This window comes from Melopsittacus undulatus, chromosome 2 (assembly GCF_012275295.1).
Source record: "Melopsittacus undulatus isolate bMelUnd1 chromosome 2, bMelUnd1.mat.Z, whole genome shotgun sequence".
NCBI lineage: Eukaryota > Metazoa > Chordata > Aves > Psittaciformes > Psittaculidae > Melopsittacus > Melopsittacus undulatus.
The window spans coordinates 91182650-91200628 of NC_047528.1; the positions used below are offsets into that span (position 1 = coordinate 91182650).

Genomic DNA, 17979 nt, shown 5'->3' on the forward strand with positions numbered 1-17979 from the left:
GGCCAGGCATGGCAGAATGGGACAAGACACATGCAAGCATCCTACAGCCAAGCCCTGTGCCCCTCTGTACTTTTTTTCCAGAAGATAAATTCCTCAGACCATGAGTTATCTCTAACTGCAATGGTTAATAACAATGCCAATCTCAGCCTGGTCAGGACAGCTGCGTGTTACAGTGATTCACCTGCATACCAGTATTCTGCTCAGAGACGGGCACTTGTACAGTCCACTTTATTTTTTGCCAAGTTTCTGAAGGACAAGACTGTGGTATAGTTCTCAGGAAACTAGGGATAAAAGATCACAAGTTACTCAAATGCAATGCAAATATAAATTGCATACCTCAGCAAAATGAAAGTTTTCAAAGTGTAAGATTCCATGAGTTGACAGCACTGGTAGTGCCAGTCTGCTCCACAAGCCAAACAGACTGAATAAATTAAAGGCAATTTGGTTGTGAATTTCACATTACACTTTATTTCCATTTATATTTTTGCTCATAGCACTTGGGAATGGGCAGAGACACATCTATTTTCACAGAGCCGGTCTGTGACTCTTTGCTTCGTAAGTGGTTTAATTTCCAGACATCATTTCTAAAATAAAGCACAAGCACTGTTAAGAATAAAGTCATCTACAACTTAGTACCAGGTGGATACTGCTGCCTTCCTGAGATCCTGGGCACTCTACAGAAGTCTCCGATTTTGGCAGCAATTTTAGCTAATGTATTAAAGCTGGCCATAGAAAAGCACAGGCAATTGCAGAAGATTTCAAAAGGTAGAACAAACATTTGAATTTATTACATATACTTTATGAAGAAAGCTTTTGTTTTAGCTTGTAATTTTTATGTGCTAAAACATTGAAATGAAATAGAAGTAATGAGCAGCTGAAAGAAAAGACAAACAAAAATTTAAATACATAAAGTTAAGGAGCTTGTCCCAGGAAGCAGAAAGGAATATTTAAATAGATGAAGCAGGGAAAAAGTGGTCCACTTTTTGGAAGAAATATATGTGTGCAGATACATGTTTAACATTTAAGCATGTTTAAGATTTAAGATATTTTCACATGTTATGTTTCTAAAACTAAAATCTATCTTAAAAGAAAATACTGTTACATGCTGATATTGGGTGGCAGTGGTACACAGTTTATGCTTAATCTGAGCTCTGACCTCTTGGAGACTTTTGCTTGCAAGACTCTAGTGTAAATTGTCCATGATGTACAGAGTGTGTAATTCCTTGGTGCTCCAGTCTGAGAAAAGTGGCCAAAGGGAGCACTCTGGGCCTTTGGAAATTATGGACTCTATGAGTATTTTTACCAGCTATTTCAGTTCAGTTCAGACATCTAACAAGAACGGGCTTCTCTAAAGAGCAATGCAGAGGACAATGTGATGCTGTTATTTTTAGAGAGAATAAAGACAATAAAGGTCCTTAACAAGGAATATCCTTCTTATTTCAGTATCTTTTCAATCCTGTGAGTCCCCTAGAAATGTGCCTCTCTCTCACAGATGTAAAAACTTTATTCCATATCTGCATTAACCAGTGCATCTTTCCCTTGTAGACTTACCTTATGAGCAAGCCAGGAGATCAGCATGGACGAGTCACACCCACCCCAGTCCTCAGTCAAAAGGTAAAAGCATCTGTAGATGTCTAGCTGGTGGGTCTAATGCACATCTGGTGCAACCTGGATAGACTCTGAAGTAAAGTGATAGAAGCTACCTCAGCATTCAGCTCTGAAGGTTTTTTACCTGTGCCTTGGCTGGAAAGCCTGTTGGCTCTGTATAGACAATACTGGGTAGAGTCACTGGGGCAGCCACGTTCTTCCTTGAACTCAGGCTTCATCGAGTCCCTGACCCTATAGTCTTATAAAGCTAAATCCTATTGTGACCATCATTGAGTGATGAGCAGCAGGAGCCCCTGCCTGGGATCTGTCACAGGTTTTGTGACCAACTTCCAAACTGGAAAAATAACTACATGGTTTTTCCATTTTCAGCTACTCAGCCATCACCCTCAACAGTTCCCAAAACAGAAGACCAGCGTCCCCAGTTAGGTGGGTTTTATTTTGTTTGAATTATGCCTGGGTCTGATGGAGTTTGCTGAGCGTGATGAGAAGGACAGCTACCATCTACCAACCAGAAGCAAATTGCAATGTCTGATTCAGACCACAGATGGTATCTCCAGCTGGTGGCCCCTAAGTACTATGATGTGTATGAGTCAGCTCTACAGCTGGATCTGAGATGAAGTCTTCCATCACCACTGACAAATGCTTCTAGTGATGTTTAATGGCACTGATGACTTTGCAGGATGAAAAAACTGCACAATAGTCTAGTGTGAGGCATCCCTGCCCATGGCAGGGGGGTTAGAACTAGATGATCTTAAGGTCCTTTCCCAACCCTAACCATTCTATGAGTCTATAAAAGGTAGAAGGTAAGGATGTCAAAAGACCATCTACTCTACAGTAGCTGAAGGCTAGCAATTGGAAAACGTGCATGAGCAAAGAAATGAAAATGGATTACAGCATAGAGAAATTTATTTGGACTGTGTTTTGGGGTATTAAACAGGAAAATTAGGATTCTCAGTCTTATCGGGAAACTGAGGAGAAAGTAGAAGTTTATGAGTTTGTAGACTAGCGGTTTTGCCAAATGGGTGCATTTTCTGTTTTCAAAGCAGCTAATCCATGGGGTAGGATCACGTCCTTTATTGTGAATTTGACTGTGTTTTGGACAGGTAGCTAGAAAGCACTACAGAGATTCTGAGTCTATTATGGCTTTTGTTAGCAGCAGGAGGGTAAAAGTGGGGAATAAAAGAGATTTGGAAGATATTCTTAGCTCAGAAGGCTCTGAGCCTGTTTTTATCACATGGATTTCAAATCATTATTCTATTTTTTTGTCATATCTAAATAAGACTGTGTGCATGCCTACATCTCATTAACTCATATGCATGCTGCCTGGGAAGTATTGCACTACTTTTTGCCCAAACAGCATTTTATCTAATCTGGCCTTCCAGCCATGAGAATCTTTCAAGAAATATACTGATGATTTATGTAAATCCTTAGGACCATTTAATGACTGTGTGTGAGCTGCACATATTATTTAAATGTATAAAGAATGTAACCTTTTACATGTATAAAGAATGTAACCTGATTATCTTCTTGGCTGTAAAATGGGCAACCATTTGAGAGCATCTGTCCAGAGATGAGGCAGCCCAGTGATAGGGCTGTTCAGAGAGGCACTCCAGGCTGTGCTTGCAGCCCATCACTTTGGTTTTTATACTTCTGTCACAGCTTCTGCTTTTTCCTGTTTTACTTAAGGAAATTAAGTTTTCACTTCTGGATGGAATCCTTTGAGGAAAACATTGAGATGCTGTAGGCATTGTGTGGCCGATAAAGGCTCTTCTGAAAATCCTGGTTGCAGAGTTAATACAGGGATCTCTTACTGGACTACAGTGACAAAGAACTGACCCAGCCACATTGCCTGGGTTCGCCATGCATTCTCAGCCTTCTTCTTGAGGTTGTTTCATCACAGAAAGAGTTAGCAATGGTGTGAGAAAATAACTGTGGCCTCGCAAGAAGAGAGGCCACTGTCCTTTCTGGAGGGGACTTTTACCCCATTACTGATCTGCCTGTGCGCCCTGGCACACCGCAAGGGTCGGTAGTATTAAAGGGTGCCTGTTGGTACATCTGACTATATGCTTGTGCACACTAATACAGTATAAAAGGCAAATGTTTATCCTTGCAATTGTTCACTTGCATGCCCAATTTCAAGGCAAAACATGCAAATATTGCAATGCTGAGACAGGAACTGCTTTCTCCAGCGTTGGACCTGCTGTCCCATCAGGCAGTATACACTGCCCCTTAAAAGGTTAAAAAGTAAAAAGTATCACCTAAAATATTTGACATCATTGCTACATGATTTTAAATCTTTCTTTTACAATTTTGTAGATCCATATCAGATTCTTGGACCAACCAGCAGCCGACTTGCAAATCCAGGTGAGAAGAGATTTCGCTGATTTAGGAGATTTTGTTGTCACTTCTGGTATCTCCAGTTTTAAGCCAGACCTGGAAGATGATGTGACAGATTTTACCACTCTTCTGTATGACTTAGTGAAAGTTGATTATACCCAGTGTGTTGCAGGATTAGGTTTCTAAATTAAACAATGGTGGAACTGAGGTCACAGATTAAGACACAGAAGGTCATGTATCTTACTGTGCCTACATATAAGCTAGGTGTCTTATTTCTCATTGTCTTCATTGGAGACATAGTTAATATAACTTTCTGTAGAGAGCTATTCAAATAATTCTCAAGTAGATGGTTACATTCAGTCACTCAAATACCTTATTAGAGGTATTTGAACGTCTCAGATCAGTAAGAATTCACTTCAGTTGCCTGAACATCAGGATTTTGTTAAGTGCTGTAAGATACCCCATCTGGCCTCCAGCTACCCCTCCAGAAGGGCATGAGTTTTTTACCAATCTGTATCATGTGTCCCAGATTTTGTTAATATACAATACAATGCCATAATGACCTTGACGATAAAAAATATTTATATTAATAAATTATATAGGGAGAAAAAAAGGAAAGCATAATCTATTTGCAAAGAACAACTGGGTTAAACATTTAAAAAATATTCTCCCACTTTAAGAAGAAGGCAACGGGGTACATTCTGGACAGGGGCTTGTAGAACATTTTAGCTAAAGATGATGGACCTTGTTGGTGAGTTAATAACACTGATTGTGAGCTGTGCATATTTCACTGTTTCTGCTCTGAACCCAGAGGACACACTGTGGCCCTACATCACCATAATCAACATAATAATCTGCCATAATGGCTTGACACTGTAAATCCACTTCCTATTTTCCCTGGTTTAACAGCCACAAGGCACCATGTTCCTTGTTCCACACTGCAGGTCTCCCCAACCCCCAATAACAACGTGTCTTCTTACAACCATTATATATGTTTTTTCATGGCATGAAATAGACAAAGTAAAGTACTCAGACATTTCCTTTCACTTTTTCCCAAATGATATCAAGTACAATTCTAGATTAGCTTATTTGTAAGATAAAACAAACAGTTTTGCATGGCATAGGAAAGCAATTAAGTATTAAGAATAAAATTTTCCAAATGGCATAAGGCAGTGGGTTTCCAGGTGAGGCTGATCTTAACTGGAAGTAGGGGCCTCCCTCCCTTTAATGTGTTCATAAACCCCAGCTTTTACAATTTTGTCAAGCATCTATTTGGTAGACTTTATTACTGTGGAAGATACTAGCATGATCTGGATGAGGATACTCTTTTAACATTTAGACACAGAACTCTTACACACCATCATTCCTGTGCTTTAACATGTTTTCTGTGTTTATAAATTGGTGGAATTACTCTCTCATTAAAAGGAAATTGACAGCAACCATTTATTTTCATAGGACTATATATTACATTTGGAAGGCAAGTGTTTATGTTAGAACATATGTTGGATTGCTTATTCAAAAAGTTGTGTTTCGTCCAGTGCTGAACTGTTTATTGATTTTCAAAGGCTAATCCTCTTGTTATGCTTTGTGGATTAAAACTTGCATGCCTTGCTCATACCACGGATTCTTTTGTTTGTTTGTTTACTTAATGCATGTTAATGGAACAGAAGAAATTCATTAAGGATAGTTTGGATAAATATAATTTAAAAGAATATGGGTTTCAGTTGCACTGAAGTATAAACTGCTAATGGATTTCAGATGCTACTCTAGCTTGATATTATAATTCGCTACTATAAGCTTTCTAAAGGAAAGCTTGTTTATTATACCCACATATCTGGTTTGGAAAAGAAAAAGAAACCCAACCTATTCCTGGTCAGAGATGTACTTAGAAGTTAGCACATACAAACTGGTTGGCAAATTCTGCTGACATTGTGCTTGTGAAACAGATTGCCTTGCAAGCTGCTTCAGCTGTATTTTGCATCATTTCAGTGCTTCTTTATTAAGAAATGCTAAGCTTTTAGCACGAATATCAGTGGCAAGGCCCTTTGAAATCTACTTTCAATTGCCTAAAATGGTCACATTTCATTCCTATAACTCTGGGCAACACACTTCTGCAAAGTTGACAGCAAACTAATTATCTTCTTTTCAAGATTAAATTGGCAGAAGAATGGGAAAAAAAAAGTTTTAAGTCTTAACTTCAATAATAATTTAAACTTACTTGACACAAAATGATGACAAGAATGTATTTTATGGACCTTTTCACTGTTCTTGCAAATGTTTTGCCTTATGGTTGTATGCAGTGCAACAGCAAGCTAATAAGTTTCCGTTCTGCATTTCCCCAAATGCTGCAAATGGATGATATGGTTTGGCATGAGCCCAGCTTTCTCTAAACTTCTCCATTTTGTGTAGGCTTATTCCATAGCAGAGGACATTCAGTTGCAACATAATGCTGTGAGAACAAGCAAAATGTTACGCAAGTGAAAGCTGTTTGTCCTGAACTTTAGAGATTAGTTTCCTAAATAAGCGCTGTATTATTTCCCCATCAGTTGTCTACACGGAATGACATTAGGTAACTATCAAATCTCCATGTAATGGCATTCTGCCACTCAGATGAGGGAAAACATGACACGTCACCATTATCTCTGCTCTTCAGGATTTCATGAGACAGGGCTGGAGGAAAGGGGACAACTATTTCAGAGTAAGAAGTCAGAATGACATTTCCTAATAGAGTCCTATATAAGAGCCTGGAAGAACTGAAGTATTAACATTATTAGTCAATAGTCCTGACATTTCCTTTTTGTTTCCCCCCCCCCCCCCAGGGAGTGGGCAGATACAGCTGTGGCAGTTCCTGCTGGAGCTCCTCTCAGACAGCTCCAACTCCAACTGCATCACCTGGGAGGGCACCAATGGGGAGTTCAAGATGACTGACCCGGATGAAGTGGCTCGGCGCTGGGGGGAGCGGAAAAGCAAGCCTAACATGAACTATGACAAACTCAGCCGGGCACTTCGCTACTATTATGATAAAAATATTATGACTAAGGTTCATGGTAAGCGCTACGCCTACAAATTTGACTTCCACGGAATTGCTCAGGCTCTCCAGCCTCACCCCCCAGAGTCATCCATGTACAAATACCCATCAGACCTGCCCTACATGAGCTCTTACCATGCACATCCTCAGAAGATGAACTTTGTAGCTCCCCACCCCCCTGCTTTGCCTGTAACATCATCCAGCTTTTTTGCTGCCCCTAATCCATACTGGAATTCACCAACTGGAGGCATCTATCCCAATACCAGGCTGCCAGCTGCTCATATGCCTTCTCATCTTGGCACCTACTACTAAGTGGAGAAAAGAGAAACAACAGAAAAAGCAAACAAAGACACTTCTTGCTGGGATGCAGTCCCTGCTGAATTGCAATGAACTCTATTGGAGTCCATGAATTAAAAGTGCCTAAAGAGACAAGTGAAGGTTTGGCTGGGAAAAAAAAAACATTAAAAAAAGAAGACTCTTTGTAGTAGAAATTTAAAGGAGATATTCAAGAAGTATTAAGATACTAAAATGTAATGTATATGGGCATCGACTCTGTGGACCAAAAAACAATAGACTATTGTAGGTAAAAGCATGAAATGATGAGGTAAACCTACGAAAGCTAGTGGTCTTAAAAAGTTGATAAGCTTATGTGTAAAGTTTGATATCTTGCTAGTGCAAAACTGGGACAATACTACAGCAATATAAGTCTATAGTGACCTAACATACAATATATGGAACATTACAAAACAGGGAGGGGGAAAGTAAAAACAAGGGGAAAAAAAACCTACCTGTATTTAAAAAATTGAAACATATCAACAAAAGAGATTGGTTTAGTGTGGAAGCTGATTTGGGATATAATGGCATTGTTTAGTTAAAATAAAATGAGTTCCATTCATGAGAGTGTTATCAGCTACTCAAACTGTGAAGACAACACAAGCTTTAAGATTTCTTGACAGTATTACAGGAACCCTGAGCCAAACATTGGAAATGCGAATGTGCTGAAGGCAAGTGTATGATTGTAGATCAGAGGCCTGCACCTGACAGAGGAAGGAGAAAGGAGAAAGAGGAGGACAAAGGTGGTAACAATGCAAGAAAAGAAACTTCTGTATCAGTTGAGACTGAAAAGACTGAAAACTTAGTATCGTTGGGACTATGAAGAAACACTTGTTTGGACTTGTGAAACATATTGCTCAGTATTGTACCATTCCCAGTATTACAGAAGGAACAAACCTGATTTTATAGTAATAAAAAAAAAGGTGGAAAAAGGGAAAAGCAGAGGAATTCAGAAATCAAAATATGCATCTCTTTTTTTAAAAAAAGTAAAACTGGAATTGTGTCTGATATTTAAAAAGTTACCAGTTAGAACCTCATTGCTATTAAGGGAGTTTGTTTTCTATTGGTTAACGCAAGAGACAACCCCTGATTGCCAAAATCAGAAATCATCAAAGTATTTTTGTTAGGCGGGCGCCAGTTTTTCTTTGTTGAGTCGCGAACGCTGTGCGTTTGTCAGAATGAAGTATACAAGTCAATGTTATTTTTTCCTTTTTATATAATTATTATATAACTTATGCATTTATACACTACGAGTTGATCTCGGCCAACCAAAGACACAAAAAAGGGACAATCAAAAATATTGTGGCCTTGAATTTTAACTCTGTATGCTTAATGTTTACATTATGAACATATTAGTACTTAGAATGCAGAATGTATGTAATAAAATAAGCTTGGCCTAGCATGGCAATTCAGATTGACACTGTAGTTTGCATTTGCATTTCCGTTTTTAGCTCCTGACATGCCTATCAGATCTCCTACACAACATGTTAAAATATGCTAAACATTTTGTTTTAAAAATCTGTTTTACTAAATCTTTCAATCATTAAAATGTAGGACCAAATAGCAATGCTAAGCCTAAGTTCGAAGTGGACAGGTGCTGTGTATCTTCTTTTCCAGACAGTTCTGCTGAAATACTTGCCACCCTTCTCTAACAGTGCCTTGCCATTCCTGTCCTGAGCTTCTTTTGTCCAGAGATTGCAACCATGCCCAATTCTTTGATAACTTCATGGCCAAGTTTGAAAATGAAGACTAAAGGAGGCCTCTAGGAAGAACACTGATACCCAGAAATCATCTTTTGTTGCCATTCGATTATGCAGTATAGTCTCAGCCTGAGATGTATTTTCATACTGAATCATATGTTCAATTACCATGCCCCCTTGCTATTAATACATACTGTATAATTACTAGTAAATAAAGTGAATAACGAATAACTTCCATTATTCCTCACTTTAGAATGGAGTGTATGGTAGATTGCTAGTTTGTCACTGTAGTCCATCCTGGGTGTTTACAAAGGGCAGGATGTTTTCTTTCTCTTCTAGATTTAGAGGCTTCCCATTCTGTACCCAGGGCCCCAAAACTACATCTGGTGCCTAATGGCATGACTCCATTTTTTTTGCAACACCAGCTGAAGAACTGGTCTGGAAAATCAGCACTGACATTTATGAGTGGCTCTCCACAGCAGACAGCATTTTACTGCAGAGACACCATACGGATCAGACCTCCAACTGTATCCTGCTTTTTTGCTTGTTCCTTTGTCTCTTTTCTTCAGACAAAATGGGTGTAGCTTCAAGTTTTATTGCAAATGTTCTGCATATCCATTCTGTGAAGCATTAATCAGTGTAATGGGAGCCTACTTGCCAGACTCCTGTGTTATGGGTGTCTTGGTGGCAGTTTATAAACACAGGATTATATTACTAATGTTTGAGACCTGAGCAGTGGCATCATAAGCCTTGTGATAGTTTGAGAAATAAGCACTGTAGGGTCTATATCTCTTAAAAAATAAGAACTTACGGAAAGGTTAAAAAAACTGAACTCTTGGACAAGGTTAGTCACTATTTTAGAAAGTTATGGCAGGCACACCTACGTGCTGACTATCAGAATAATAGTCTGCCTTTCAGTGGAAATACCTCTACACACGCTTGCTATCTACTTCATGTGCACTTCCAACTCAAAAACGGTAAGTATATTGTTGAACTGCCTTTTAATCAAACACTTAAATATCCAGATAAAACAACCATCTTTATTTAGATTGGCAAGGACATGTCTGGAGGCCTCCAAAGCATCCCCAGTGCTCACTGAGCTGACTGCAGGATTTCCAGATTGTGTTGCCTGGCTGCTATCATGTGCAATGAACAACATCCTGACATTAAAAGAAAGGGTCCGAATCCTGGGACTGAGATGACATCACAGCAGATGGTGTGATGCAGACCCCTCATGATGAAGAGCAAAATCCTACACTAGCCCATGTGTAGCTCACAGGCGAACCAGCCCAGGACACCTATCATAGAACTACATCTTTCCCTAGGACCAGCTCATAGTTTTACAGCAGCCTTGGAAAACCTGGATTTTGCAATCCTAAGGATGAAGAGGAGGGTGAAAGATGAAGAGACTCTACTGCTGCTGCATTGAAATGGGTTGCTCTGCTACTTGCAGGGCCTTCCTTACCCCATGGGCAGCAGTTACCCTACGGGGTCTTCCTGCTGGAGGGCAAGGACTGGCCCAGTGTCTCAGGACACTGGCAGAGTTAAAACAGGCAGTGGGCCCATGGTAGTGTTTCTGCTGCTCACTGCCTGCTACCCAATCTGGCCCTGCCACTATAAGCTAGGAAGGGCAGAGTGAGGCCATAAATTTAGGGCTGGTTCCTGGTGCAGATCATGACAAGGGATGGACCCGTACAGAAGAAATGCTCAAGGAAGATGAGCAACTCTGTGTCCATACCATGAGAGACATTCATGTAAGGCTCAGCCAGGCCCCAAGAGCTCAGCTGAGCATGGCATCTATTCACCATTTAAACACCTGGATGCATGGACAACATGGCCTTGATGAGTGCACATTTGCACAAGTTGGTCATAAGTCTCATACCTTATTACAGTACATTGAGGACTGCTTTGAAAGTAGCTTTATTTTCCCTGAAATTTAGAAATATACGTGGGTGCTTATCTTTCAACAAGAAATGCACATCTGTCTGAGAAACTATGCTAACATGGGAAGCAAAGGTGAGAAAAGTTTTAAAAGTTAAATTAGGAAGCTCAAATTTCACTGTTCTCAATATTTCCCAGGATGTAAAACTGGTTTTGTTAAGTATACACAAAATGCTTTTGAAAGATGTATTTTACAATACTTGTATTGTGAGTCTCAAGGGACTCAGAGAGAGATTAGAACAGCAAAGCAGCAACTGTACTGAGCTCCTTCATACCCCACACTTTCCACATTCAGAAGACTCCAGATCAGGTACCTCAAACACAACACGCTTTTCAAGCCACCCACAGAAACACGGGGATCAGCAGTGATTTGGACTTTCTTTTTCCTGCAAACTCTTCTTGCTCAGACTGTTTCTTACACCAGGATTGTTATTTACAGATGCATAAAAGGAAGGTAAAAAAAAACACTCTACCTTATGCTATATGCTTAATGATCCCATGATGTTTTCCTGTGCCATCTTTTCAAGTTTTGGTCACATCAGGGGAATGGCCCTGAGAATAGTCGCTGCTTACCTAAATCACTAGTAAGTCAGATTGTGTGCCTCATCCATCCAAAGGATTCAGGTAACTAAATTTAAACTGACTCCTGATGCAACACAAGAGCTTCATTCCCTATCTGGTCTATGGAGGGAGCCTTTGAATATCTTCACAGCAGAAACTGCATGCTCTTGCGTCCTTACTTAAGGAGATGAGGTGCTACCGTGGGGGCTCACTGGAATTGTCACATCCCTCATTGTGCTGGGCTGTTCCCTCATCAGACCTTCCTCCTCAGACCTCTGCTAAGAGCTCAGAGACCTTAGGGTTCAGAAGAGGCTACCCTGTATCACTTGGCATTACACCAAGGGAGGCAAGGGCTAAAAAGTCCATGAAGCCTTCCCCTTGGTTAATTAGCACTGTGGCCCTCCCTCCATAAGGACTGCATATACGCACACCAGGTCAAGGTATGAAGCTCTTGGCTGTGCACTCACTCACTCCTCTCACCCTCTGGTTATGTCTTGACCTCTGTGCAGACCACACGAGAGTGTCACACCAGGAATTTGGCAAGAGAAAATATGAAAATGAAGTCTGGGTGAGCCACACCATTTTCATCAAGCAGATGAGGCTGCTCAGAAGGCCGTCCTGGCTCCCTACTTGATTCCAGCCTTCAGCTGTAACCTCTGAAGTAGCTTTGCTCTGCTACTGCCCTCAGGGTGCTGTGAACACTCCTTAATGACACTGGCAGCTGAGATTACATCAGAGGCATGACCCAGTGAGACCTTGTGAAGAAGGGGGACTACTTGGTGAGCTGGTGAATGAGGATATTAAGCCAATTGGAATGTGGAAAATTGTTTCAAAATGTAATGGCTTTCATTGTTTAAAAATGCATGTATTTTCAAGAAGTCTGAATTAAAAAGACAGGATGGTTTAGGCTAGGAATTGCCCTGAGATGTACTTTCAAATCAGTGGAGTGAGGACTTCTCAAAACAAGGCCTGGAAAATTTCTTGGTTTGTGTGCCAGAATATTGGGCCATATATATTTTATAAAAAAATAAGGGACAGAATGGTTTTCTATGTACAATCCTAGGAGAAGCAGTGAGGAAGGCTACTTGAGAAACCTCATCCATGCCCCTCACTATTACGGAATTATTTTCTATTGTATAGTTACTGATGTTTCTTTAACCTTCTTCTCATTTGAAAAGGTCTCAACTCTAGGGTATTCCCACCCATTCCCTTAACACAGAGGTTAATATGTGTCATCATCAAAGCTTTTTTGTGTTCCTGCTATTTTTGCATTTTGCAATTTCTTCTGATTACGCTCCCCATCCATCACAGTCCGGAGTTTCCAGCCTGCCTCAATGTTTACAGCTTTCCAAATATTTGTAGTTATCACGCTCCCTTTGACTGGATGTTAGCCAAGCTTAGACGTATTCCACTTCACAAACTTACCCCTCTTCTTCTCTGATAATTGTTAATGGGCCCTTCTTTTTTTTCTTTTTTTCTTTTTCTTTTATTTTTTTTTCTCTGTGCACATGGACAGCCCAGATGTCTCCTGCTGTCTAAACAAATTCCATCTCCGATTTCTCTGCCTGCCACTTCCTTCCCACTGAAGTCTGCCACTCTCCCCACTCAAGAACCTAATGTGCTTGTAGCCTCACCTGGCTGAAAGGTCTTCCTTGAGCAGCTAAAAAAAAACTTTAATCTCTTCAGCTCTGAACCGACATCCATGTCCTTTGGAGCAGCATCTTTCTAATGACCTGAAAACCATCCCTTCCCCAGATCTTTTCCACTGGGGAGGTTTTTCCAAACTACTGGTTTGAACTGGGTGTGCTAATTCTACCAGCTCATCTCACCCAAACGTGCATTGTTTATTTGGAACTTGTTCTGTCTGTGTCCCAGGCAGGCTGAAAGCTGCTTCAGACAGAAAATGCACATCCGCAGGGCACCCAGTAGTGTGATGCTCTTAATACTAGATAATAATGAGGAATAGTGTCAAAAACAATGCCTATGCTTTTCCAGTTTTCTTCATTATAGAAAATTGAAAACTGCTCAGTAGAAAACAGATACAGGGTTCTTAAAACAGGCACAGGCACTTGAGTGAAAGATTACAATGGCATTTTTAGGCTTCAAAGCAGCCCTAAAGGGAAATGAAAGACAAGTATTTAGACATGTCTTTCACTCAATTCTTTCATACAATTTTTGCAAAATTAACTGTTTGTATCGGCAAACAAGCCACGTAGACCCGTAGTCACCTAAGACATGAGCTCAGGACTTCCAGGAATCATATAGGGCTTCAAAGTCCACCTTCCTACATCCTCCTGAAGGAGTGCTAGAGAGCTTGTGAAGCCCTCCAGTGCATTTGCAACAGCGCTGACCACTGAAATGGTGGTTAAAAATATTCCTTTTCCCTTGCAGTTTGGGGGGTATGTTCCTCTGAGTTGCTGTAGTCAAAATACAAGAGGAAGAAAAAATAAGAGAGGGAAAGTCAAAATATTAATTTGTTTTATGGCTGAAAAATTACTCTATGCTGTCTGGTTCCCAGAAACACTAGTCTGACACATCAATATATTTCAGTTTCCTGTGATGAGAATGGCATTCATATGACCCAGCCATGAGTCGGATCCTGTTGTGCTGGATATGGTAAATAGAGATCATGACTAACAGATGTTGCTTTGAAGTGCTCATATCTTTAAATACACAAGACCAATAAATGCTGGAAGAGGCTGTATTTTCTACCAAGACTAGATGAACATTTTCCATTTCATCTCTTTCTTCAAGGAGGGAGGGTAGGATTGTATTTTTTCTTCTAATATGTTCTGAGGGTAAATCCAGGAAACGTGTATAAGGTGCTTGGACATTGCAATGGGATCATATCCTGACGCAGATAGACAGCTCACAGCCTGACTCCCTGAGGGACTGAAGTGTCTGCTGTTGCCCTGAATGACTGTTGGGTACAACTATGGAAAAGTTGTAAGTAGCTCTGTATGGCTGTAAGCAAGTTGTAAACCTCCCACCATGAATTTCCAAGGACAAGGCAGAAAATCAGGAATGAAGCAAGTGTCACAAAGCTTTTGGAACACAGCAGTGCTTGATTCTCAAAACAGGTGTGAAAATGCTGATTGTTATCTCGTCTGTTCCTGGAAGATTGAAATGAAGGAGGTGGCAGGAACGTAGGAATGCAACCAAGGATACCTGGAAATTACAGAGGTATTATCAGTTGGGCTTGGAAAGGGGAAGTAAAATAGCAGAAGGAGCTCAAAATCAAGAAGAAAAGAAGAAGAAAGGGAATTATGAAGTGCTGTCAGAGGTGGTAGCAAAGTGTGATGACATTGGTCCCCTTAATAGGAATTTGTGGAAGGCGATGTAAGTGTACATTTAGGACATTCTTGCAAGGATTACTCAGTGTTAAGTGATGGTGACATGTGATCAAATCTGAGTTGTCAGTAAACAGATAGCCAACCAGAGGACCAAAATATGGACTGAGGATGTCCAGACTGTAATGAAGGAGGTTGATTTAGCTCAGCCTCCCCTGCTCCTTAGGGAAATGGGAATTGCATGGGATCAGAGGATCCCAGGGAGGCTACAATAGATGAGGAAACCAAACAGGTTATTTTCCTGTTATAGGCATGGAAAGTGAAAGATGGATCTGAAGAAAATGGCAAAGAAAGTAACAAATGGATATTAAGAGGTTAACAGAAAGAGAGGTGGGAGTGGAGAAAACAGAGACCATAGATCCTGGGGAATGTAGAGAACCAGAAAAGGCTTAAATAGATTATAAGGTCAGGTTTAATTGAAAGTACTGAGCCAAAAAGAGATGCTGGAGAGCAACCATGATGTACAGTTTGGTAGGAGGAGGCAGGTTAGAACATCTGGGCTAAAGTAACAGCTGAAACCACCTGAGCTGAGGAGACTCCTGAGCTGAGGAGTTTGTAAATGTTATACTTCATTTCTCTTTCTATATTTACCACTTCAGTATATTTTCAGCTAACATTTCATCACAATTTCCACAAACATTTCATGTCAAGACTTCATTACAATGTAGACTGCACACTGAACAGCTGTAAAATAGCCTTGCCAATGCTGGTAATTTGCACCGGGAATGTAATATCCAGTTCCAATCACTGATGAGTGCTGTGCAAAATGAACTAACCAGCATTTTTCATTTCTTTAACCACTTACCTCAACAATTAAATGTATTGCAATGATAAATGTATAGTACATAATAAATCATTCCAGACTGCACAAAACATCAGATGATACATCTCTGTTGTTTTGTCATAAGCTGTATAAAATGCTGGCTTAGCACTCTGTAAATGGCTTTGTTCATTCTTGTTATTTTAATTGCATAACAAACCCCAGTAAAGCTTCTTGCATACAGTGTGTGTCTCCAGCTATGTGCCAAATCTAATATGCTCTGCTCTTCCTACTAGATGCAGATCACAGTGAAAGGTTTTAGCACAGCAGCCTATGAGGTGGGAAACCAGTCATTAACGTTTTTGATGTTCCACTCTTAACTACCGGAACAGCTCTTGAGCTGAGACATGGTAGATGCGCTTCGTTACTGTTGCATTGTTACTTTGGCTAAAAGCTGAGACATTTGGTGTGTGGCTCAGTCATCTATTTCTCAAAAATGTCTCATAGGCTTTACTGCAATTATAATTACATTACAGAGAGTCAGTGGGGCCTAACATGCCTTTCCCCCCCCCCACCCCCCCTTTTTTTTGGCACAATACAGTGTAAATTGGAAGAGGTAGAACAGCTTTATTTAGTCAGAATACCTGGTAAAATGTAGTTAGTTGACTGATGGTAACTTCCAAATGACCCAGAGTAGTTTAGGCTCTCAAATCCCATGGATTTGTGATGGGCTTTGGGTCTCTCAGTCCCTCAAAAGTTCCAGAAGTCCTTCCCTTTGTCATTTAACAAAGTCACATTTGTTTGGAAGGACTTGAGCTGAGTGCAGGGCCCTGGGGGTGACCCACCCTCCAGCAAAGGCAGCCATCAGGAGGTAAAATGCCATCGTACAAAATGCTTGCAGTTAAAGAGAAAATAGTTCACCAAAGCACTTTTCAAAACTGTGGTTGATAGCCTTATTTCCCAAGGTGGGATTTGGAGTGAGCTTCCAAAGAAAAAGAGTCAAACAACAATGTAGATTTGGGATAGTGTTTGAGTACTCTTGACTGTGAATTTTAGTGTAGGTCTGACACTTCCATGTTTATGTGCAAATGTGACCTCTTCGCAGGCAAGTTCTTCCACACAGATGGAAATAGAAGCCTTGAGGCTCTTGGACCTAAATAAAAAATGCCCATGTGTTTTCTAGCCCATTCTGTGGGGCTGCTGGGGCCTCTGATGGCCTTCAGGGTAGTAGCAGCAAACATGAGTCTGGGCAGTTATCCATTTCAAGGCTACTGAGCGTTGGTGGGGAGAAGCACTCTCAGAGACTGTGAAGGTGCTAAGAGTTTTCTGAACCATAGTGTAGTATGAGACACTGAGGAAGGTCTGGGTGCTCATGGCATTGCTGACCATCAAGTGATCTGGGCAGGGCTGTGATTGATTGTGAACCATATGGAGAATTGACAGGCCTTCAGAGAAGATGCAGAGCTCCCATACATCTGTTGGGCCATGCACTGTTTATACAATAAGCCTTATAATGATGCTCCTGGAAACTCTCGGGCTTAGTCCCCTGCACCTGCACATAGAAAGAGGTAACGTGAACATGTTTTATGAGATATAGTACAGGAGTGCATGCTGGGCTTAGCCTTCAAATGCTTCATGCCTCCCCTTTGAGCTTCTGTCATGTTACACAGTGACTGACTGATTCAGCTCCTGAAATTTTCCCTGTCACTGAGCTCAGGCTTTGATACCCAAAAACCACAGCTCTGGTGTCAGCAGGACACCCAATGGATCAGTCCCTACAGGCAAGGATGCTCATAGAGCTGTGGGGGTGCAAGGCACGGGGCATTTTTCTCTTAGGCAAGAAAAAAAATCTGTTTTAAACAGTACAAGAACTGGTAAACTTATTTGAATCTTGTGTTACCAGTGGCAGTGTGCACAGGCTGGACTACTGGAGCAGGGCTCCTTTGGCTGTGCTCCTGCCAAGCATGGGTCAAGGTGGGATGTTAGGCTGGGAACAAACCCAGTGCCATAGCCAGGCCAGTGACCCCAGCATTCAGGATCTCTATGCTGCGGACAAAATCTTCACAGGGTGCCAGTGCAGTCTGTGCCAAGGAGCACTGGGGAGGAGGGACATCAAGGCAAAATCCCGTTTTGTTACCCTGCATGGCCACTGTGCTCCTGCTATGGTGAGGTTCATCTTGGGGCACAAACTGTTGGGCTTTTGCAGGCAGTGATCTGCCAAGCAGCAGTGTGTGCTTTCTTCCTGTCACCCCTTTCTCTACAGCCATGGAAGGAAGACTGGGCATCTGTGAACATGCCTGTATGATTCCCGACCCCTCAGCAGGCCTCTGTGGTGTGGGTGAGAGTGTTCATTCCAGGGAA

At 41.1% G+C, this 17979-nt stretch overlaps 1 protein-coding gene across 4 annotated transcripts in view; it reads left to right on the plus strand.

The window, feature by feature from the left end:
- Positions 1–7432, plus strand: part of ERG (ETS transcription factor ERG) — a 143910-nt gene extending 136478 nt beyond the window's left edge. For all 4 annotated transcript variants that reach the window (XM_034074585.1, XM_034074582.1, XM_034074583.1 and 1 more), the window contains 4 exons: positions 1546–1614; positions 1978–2034; positions 3925–3972; positions 6765–7432. In XM_034074585.1, coding sequence (XP_033930476.1) covers positions 1546–1614; positions 1978–2034; positions 3925–3972; positions 6765–7285 — 695 coding nt within the window. In that variant the 3' untranslated portion in view covers positions 7286–7432. The remainder of the gene's footprint in view (positions 1–1545; positions 1615–1977; positions 2035–3924; positions 3973–6764) is intronic.
- Positions 7433–17979: the final 10547 nt, after the last annotated feature.